Genomic DNA, 8,219 nt, shown 5'->3' on the forward strand with positions numbered 1-8,219 from the left:
GACCCGTATCCGAGAGACCCAGTCGGAAAAAGACCGAATCATTTCTGTTTCCTCTAGCTGACTGTACTGAGCCTATGCAGGTCACGTGGAAAAGGATCCAACGACCCATATCCGGCAGATGAACGAATCATAGATCCAAAGACACGGTTGTCAAAAGAACGAATCATTGAACGAAAGACACGTTTGGCAAAAGAACGAATCATTGAACGAAATACCCATATCCGGCAGATGAACGAATCATAGATCCAAAGACACGGTTGGCGAAAGAATGAAACATTGAACGAAAAACTGACATCCGGCAAAAGAACGAATCATTGAACGAAAGCCCGATATCCGGCAGATGAACGAAACGTTGATCCAAAGGCGGTCGGGAGGTGAACGATTAGGTCATCTGCCGGATACAAGTATTTGGATCATTTTTCACGTGATCTGCATAGGCTCAGCATGGGAAGCTAGAGAAAACCGAAATGTTTCGTTCATTTTGACTGGGTCTTCGGATACGGGGCTCTGGATATTTTTTCACGTAACCTGCATAGGCTCAGAAGAGGAAACAGAAAGGACTTATTAACCTCGTTCACTTTCAAGTGTCTATGTTAAGACGTGAATGATATTCGTTCACAAGAAATAATTACAGGTTTAGTTATTTTAACTTTTTAAAACTTTACTTACAGTTCAGTGCAGCGTAATTGTTTGCCGTGATAATTAAATGCTTATGTGATAATAAATTACCATTTCATCCAAACTTTCATAATATATTATTTGAATGCAGGAATTAGTATCTGCTGGTTTACATGTAGTAACCTCCATGAAACTATGATACGTGTTTGTAGTGGACGTATTTACGCCAGTGAATTGGCTATAACATTGAGTAGCCGTTGAAATGAACGAATGACTCGAAAAAAGATTCGTTCATTTTATTGAACGAGATTCAAAGATTCGAGTTGGTAAAATGATCCGAACTTCCCATCACTACCTTCGCCCTGCCCAGGCATAGTTCACCATCTTTCGGGTCCTATCGCGCGCGCTCTTGCTCCACCTCCCCGACAGAGCGGGTGAGACTGGCCGGTGGTGCGCGGGGATCCCACAAAAAAAGGAGCGTGGATTTGTTATTCAAATGTTTCATTTTCCATTTTCCGTTTGGGGGTGCAGAATGGAAAAAACGAGAAAACGAACCGTAATCGGATTTCTGGTTTTGGTTTTGAAAAGGGAAAAACGAGAAATCAAACGTTGTTTTCATTTTTTCAATTCTCGTCTAAATCGGAAAAACAAATGAACGAATGATACACGGATTATTTCATGTATATACTGTTTGTCTTTATTATTATATAATTGTTCATATCTGTATGTCTTCATCATTCATAGAAACCACGGATTCAAGGGTGGATATAAGTAATTTACAACGGCAATTATATTCACTGTTCATCAGTCATTACACGGTCTTCAATCATTCACTGTCATCCAGTTGTATACAAGTGCCTTACAAGGATAATTGTATTCACTGGCATCATTCCTTCATCTTTAACTTTCCCTTCATCACTTCATGTGTGTGTGCAATAAACAGACATCATTGGAAATTTGGCATCCATTCTTGTTCTGACCGGACAGACCTGTGGCGATTGTCACTCAACATTCAATTTACCAGCAATACAGTCCTTTCTGGGGATTCATCAATATCCCTATTTTATAGTATCACTACACTTAACTGGGCTGTCTGAACCCTATTTGTAATGGAAAATAAGTGTCTTTAATACTTGAAGTTGTTTTTATCAGATATACTGCTTGTGCGCACACACACACTAGGGCATGTTGTACTAGAGGTAGATGTTGCTCCTGCTCAGCGTCCTGTCGCACCTCTGCCAGTAGCTATAGATCAGCTACGAGGTTGTCAGCTGGGAACCCACCTTCCCTGATGTTTTGTCCCCTTACCCAGTCGATCTCCTGGTGTCAGGGGCAGTAGCTAGCTCCCTGCGCCCTCCTCTCAGAGAATGGTCCCCACGATTACACACAGACATGCCACGGGCAAACACACTTTGCGAGCATCAGTGATGTTCTCTGAATGACTCAGAGTAATTGTCAGGTACTGTTGTTAGGCACTAAAACATACTTAAGGTGGGGCTGGAAAACTAAAGTCCAAAGAACTTGACACAAGGAAGGAGGTAGTGGAATATTTTACTGCAGTATAAAAGCCAAAACTGAGTACATATTTCATCATACTTATTTCTGTAAAACGTCAGTCTCACACAACAAAAATCAGTTGACAGTGACAAAACAGTGGCTTGTAGCCATCAGTTACACTTTAAGTTAAAAACAGTGGCTTGTAGCCATCAGTTACACTTTAAGTTAAAAGCAGTGTGTAATAACAAAGTTGGCTTCCTGCATTTAAAATAGTTCATGGAGAATCTGTCAAAGTCACAATAGGGGATTGAAAAACAAAGATTCATTCTATTTGTGCACACTTGACATCGTATAACCATTCAACAGCTACAAAGAGGATGGGTCTTTCATGCACTTACAAAAATGTGTGATTATATATAATTGGCCATGCACAGTATTACCAATGAAGCCATGGCTTTAAAACATGTTACTATTAAATAGAGTTGGAATACACAAATAATATTATCAGTCAGATTTCGTATTTTAATAAAACATTTTTTTACATTAACAGATCTAGGTATTTATGAATTCAATCACATTCAAACCCTTTTGGCCACACATCCACACAAGTCTCTCTCTCTCTTTCTCTCTGTCATTCTTACGCTTATGCTTCATTCTCTGCTATTGCAGAACTCAGGATCATTTTATCATTCTGGGTGTTGTCACTTTCATGCAGGTCCAGGACGAGAGGCGCATAGGTACGACGGTAGAACAACCGGGTCACCAAGGTAACAATGAACATCTCCACAATCATCAACTGCTGGCTCAGCACTAGGACAAGGCAGGACATCGTTAGAATCCATATAATACACACTATCTATCTATCTATCTATCTATCTATCTATCTGTGACGATGTGATCATCCCTATAGATGAATATGCTCTCTGGTTGCCATGCCATTGAGCCGGGCTTTTTGGTGTTGCGGTCCGAGTGCATGTTTGGCACCCTGTAGACCCCCACACTCTCCCTTCGCTACACTATCTATCTATCTATCTATCTATCTATCTATCTATCTATCTATTTATCTATCTATCTTTCTATCTATCTCTAGCGTCTATGTTACTTCCATATGCACAAATGAGCTTGCTGTCAGTAAGTAACATGTTAATGTTATCACTTCAACATTCATCGAAAGTGCACATCTATGTCACGTCTGGTGTGACATACTTACTGGAGCCACAGGCAATGGACGAAAAGGGGGGAGAGCAAGCGATGGTCCCGTCCAGGCACCCTGTAGACCCCCACACTCTCCCTTCGCTACACTATCTATCTATCTATCTATCTTTCTATCTCTAGCATCTATGTTACTTCCATATGCACAAATGAGCTTGCTGTCAGTAAGCAACATGTTAATGTTATCACTTCAACATTCATCGAAAGTGCACATCTGTGTCACGTCTGGTGTGACATACTTACTGGAGCCACGGGCAATGGACGAAAAGGGGGGAGAGCAAGCGATGGTCCCGTCCAGAGACAAGATGCTGATGATCGACGCCTGTAGCTGGCTCAACACCAACACCAGCTGAGCAATCAAGCACAGGAGTTAGCAACAGCACTGTACTTTTCATTTCTCTTGATATCATGACACTATTAACTTGACTGTAAAGTCAAGTATGAGATGGTGATCCACAATGCTATAGTGTTATAGTTATGCATGCCATACAGATAGAAAGATATAGAAAATACAGGTGTTTATATTCTGTACCTGTGCTCAGTAATCTGAAAATATTTTGTATGTAAATGAGCAATTACACGTTTCATACAGATGAATCTGAGGACTTATTTGGATTTATGAACAGCAGTCTGATTGCACCCACTGGTTGTGAAGGCTTTGAGCTAGTTGTGCAGAAAACGACAACCTAACAAACAAACAAACAAACAAACAAACAACAAACAAAACAAACCTGGTACATGGCGTACTTGGGGATGATCTTGAGGCTTCGCAGAGTGATTCGATTATGCATGAACATAATGGAGACAGGCCAAAGGGCTGTTATGGTAAGGACCCCAATGAAAGGATTTATCCAGATCGCTGCTCCTGTGACCTCAAGCTGAATATAGAACAACAGAGAGAAAAAAAACATCAGGAATGGACACATTGACAGCAGGAAGGAGAATTGGAATCAGAAATGGAGACCATTTTGGATCTGTTTTTTTGATGGTATGCTCACATCAGAGAGGTCAAAGTTCCCGTTAGTCCAGAGCACAATAGAGAATATGGAGAGGGCGGTCTTTAGGATGGCATACTGAAGGGATCCCAGCTTCAACAGGAAAATTACTCGCCTGAAAAAAAGCATAACAAACAAATACTCCAGAGCTGAAATATACACAGCATTGGCTACTGTAGTCCGTATTTCACCACAGCTTGCATTCCAACTGGCTGACAGATCAGGAACTAGATAGATAGACTAGCTCCAGTTAATAAGTAAGATTGTTAGACATAACGTCTGTGAAAACATTTACACTATCTTTATTTGACATAACACTCAGCACACAGGAACATCAGAGGAGTACATAGTGACTGTAAGTGAACTGTGAAATTAACAAATGTAAAAGCGGTTAATTCCGTTCGTTCTACAGTATTGCTCCGTAACACACAACCATTCGCTAACACTGGCAGGACTGACTTTGTATCAGTTTTGAGGATCTCATTATAATTATTCATACTCTTCCATCTTTCCTAGACACCCATTGCTACCAACAGGGTAATTAACATTATGCACTGTGACGTACAGTGAATGCGTGTGGTCTGGCAGTACCGTGTGACTGGTACTCGAGGCAGGCAGGGACAACAGCAGCAGCAGGGCCCCGTAGATATTCTCAGAGGCTTATTCGCAGAATGCTTCAGGAAAGCCTCTTCACCACCCATTTCCTCCAAGATCAGTTTGAGGAACTTGTACACTACTATTGCAAAATAACTAAAGAGACAAACAAAGATAAATGACATCTCGTGCTCTCTCAACACACACACACACATTTTTATGTTGGATTTTTTATTGTTCAGTATGTGTGTTTAGACATCCCTAAAGTGTGAACTGTGGGTAAGCATGGGTAAGCTCTCTGTTACTTACGAATTTGATGTCATGTCTGTAAACATGGTAGACTTTGGAATCCACATTCCAAGGCAGGACATTATGGCAATGACCTGAAGGGCATACAGTGAGTATTTCACACACCTTCAAATTCACAGCCATTAACGCTTTCACATAAATGTGCATCGATGTGTCATTGGAGGGTATATCATGGCATGTATTGCTTTAGAATCCCTGCCATTTGCTAGAATACATATCTACTTTTCAGTCAGTATTTGGCACAATATTTCATTTATTTTCATTTCAAATACTCTCACTAAATTAGAAAACAGCAATTCAAATGGTCTTAAGGAGATGCAACTGACTGATACTGAGGTTTGATTTGGGACGTAAACGATGCACTCCCGTGCTTACCGGTGCTGCTCCATTCACCCAGATGATAGTCATCTTCTTGGGCGCAGGCACCTTCTTGTACACATAAATACACTCCTCCAGGTACAGCACCAGGGACATACTGGCCATGAAGGTCAGAATGGAATACAGGGCAATTCCAAACATATCTAACTCTACAGAGGGAGAGAGATGAGGAGGAGAATGATGATGATGATGATTATGAGAGAGCTGAGTAAGGCACTACCAGTATCACTATGAAGGAGTAGATGACTGACCAAATCCTTTCCGTTAGTTTAACCTTCAGGAAAGTCACAGACAGGATAAAAAAAGCCAATATGATTCAAACAGCTGTATAAAAGCAGCAAGCAAAGCCAATCAAAGGGGTACAAAGATGTATTTGTGAGCTCTGTTCCAAGCTTTTCATGTCCAGCAGAGAGCAGAGGCATGCAGTCCAACCAATTAGGCTTTCATGTCAAATGGGCCATATGGAAGATTGTTTTTATAAACGGTCCCATCTGTTAATCCCAACGTGATCTCCACTTTTTAAAATACAGGAGGAAAACTGTGTACATTTACAGTATATACATATAAATACACTCAAACAGTTCTATCCTTGTCGGTTGGGATCCTTATGAATTGTATGTATTCATTTTGTATCCAGGTGACTTACATATGCTTCTACCAGGGCGTTTGAAATGTGTGAAACCTTAAAATTCTTGTTTTTAATCTTTTGTTATACACTATGTGATTTGCATTGGTCAATTAAGTTCTGCCAAATACCAATGTTGTAGCTGCCCCTTGTTTCAGAAACATAAAATGTCTTATGTCGTTTTGTAATGAAACGTTTAGTTAGTGCTGAAATAAACTGTTTCTGGTCAACTCCTTTCCAATATATTACAACAACAAAAAAATAGATATAGGCCTATTCTTGAATTGAGTGTAAAATAACGAGAAACACAGAAAGGTTACCGGGTTTAAATAACATAGTGAGAACGATTATTATTTTACAGAAAAAGTTTGGCCTCTGAAGAGTGACCTGTGCTTGATAGATTCATTCACAAGACAACTTGCATTTTGTGTTACATAGAACCCCCGGCGGCGTCTAGACTACGCCATGCGATTTTAAATATCCCGGGTTTGTAGGTAATTTTATTGCACTCAACGTATCAATGAGCAGGTCATTAGCAAGCTGACAGATAATGAATATGGGTTACTCACGGTTTATGACATCTATAGCCAGCGGTGGATCCTGTAAGCAAGTGGGATCTATGGTGCTGTTCAGGTCTTCCATTTTTCAACAAAATAGACGTAGGCTATAGTCAAGGATAATTCGGAAGAAACGGTAAACAAAACTCTGATAGTTAAAATCAATCCTTAACGTTAACTTAATTCTGGTTCTAATTAGGGCAAGCCGCTTGAAACGTGAGCTACACCAGTGACCTTCCCGTAAACGCACTGCTTGACTGAGGTGCTTTCTACAGATGAACTATACCTATTCGCTTTGACCACCTCCTGCATCCTTTCATGCTAGACCTTGATTACGCAAATGTTCGATCCTTCCGGTGAACAGATGGCCATGTAGTTATTACTCGACCTACGCATGCCTCAGTTTGAAAAATGAGGGTGTAAATAGGCTTCTATACGCAAGTTCTTTCATGGGGTTGTTGTTTCAACGCTCTAGTTAATATTTAAAACCGATTACTCATAGGTGGAAGTGAACTTTGCAAGGTGCAAGAGAAGTCGTCTGCCCTTAACGTGAGCTTGGATCAGATTTGAGGTTTTGTTATTGACTGACAGCTGAATAAATACGTAAAACTAAAACTATTAAATGATTGTGTGTGTCTGTGTGTGTTTTAGAGTTGTACTTAACAAAACAGTTCATCTGACAAATAGCCACTGTTGGCAGATAATGTCCATACCAGAAATGTAACCACCCAGTTGTTGTGTTTATAGGGGTTAAAAGGCAAGAACATAAAAGAAGAGGCAGAGAGCAAGCACCTTGTAGACATGTCAATCTTTCAGTCTTTCTCTCTTTCTCTCTCTCTCACTCGCTCACTTACTCTCACACACACACACACACACACACACACACACACACACACACACACACACACACACACACACACACACACACACACACACACACACACGACTCTCTCTCTTTCTAGCACCTTGTGGAAATGTCAATCTCTCTTTATCTAGTGCTCAGGTTGGCTATCTCCCGGGCCTTTCTGTGTGGAGTTTGCATGTTCTCCCTGTTTTCAAAAGGAGTTTCCTCCATTAAGAACCCCAAAAGAAAAACATGCAGAAGAACAGAACACTCTCATGTCCGTCCCTGCCAAGACGGACGGATCACTTGACTTGGTCCCCAGGCGCCATAAAGGCTCCTGTCTGCCCTGGAGGAAGGACTGTCCAGGATGAGAAAATGCAGGGTCAAACCTCTTCGGCATACGTGTGTGTGTGTGTGTGTGTGTGTGTATGTGTCCTGGGTTGCCACCCTAAAATGCATGTGTGTGTTGCTGTGTGTCGTGTGTGCCAAATAAAACTGACTTTGACTTTGATCTCCCTCTCTCTCCTCACTTCAACGGTTCCAGGTGCGTACCTTCTGAGCGCACAGCATTGAGACAGTCTTGGACAGGG

The 8,219-nt window shown here is 41.1% G+C and overlaps 1 protein-coding gene across 1 annotated transcript; it reads right to left on the minus strand.

The window, feature by feature from the left end:
* Nucleotides 1–2,758: 2,758 nt before the first annotated feature.
* On the minus strand, nt 2,759–6,870 carry LOC308362361 (organic solute transporter subunit alpha-like; the record flags this gene model as incomplete). The annotated part of the gene is made up of 8 exons (XM_080834975.1): nt 2,759–2,925; nt 3,571–3,676; nt 4,059–4,205; nt 4,326–4,437; nt 4,914–5,072; nt 5,226–5,299; nt 5,601–5,752; nt 6,798–6,870. The coding sequence occupies 8 exons, from the start codon at nt 6,868–6,870 to the stop codon at nt 2,759–2,761; spliced, it is 990 nt and encodes a 329-aa protein (XP_080691101.1).
* Nucleotides 6,871–8,219: the final 1,349 nt, after the last annotated feature.

This window comes from Sprattus sprattus (assembly GCF_963457725.1).
Source record: "Sprattus sprattus genome assembly, chromosome: 1".
Classification (NCBI taxonomy): Eukaryota; Metazoa; Chordata; class Actinopteri; order Clupeiformes; family Clupeidae; genus Sprattus; species Sprattus sprattus.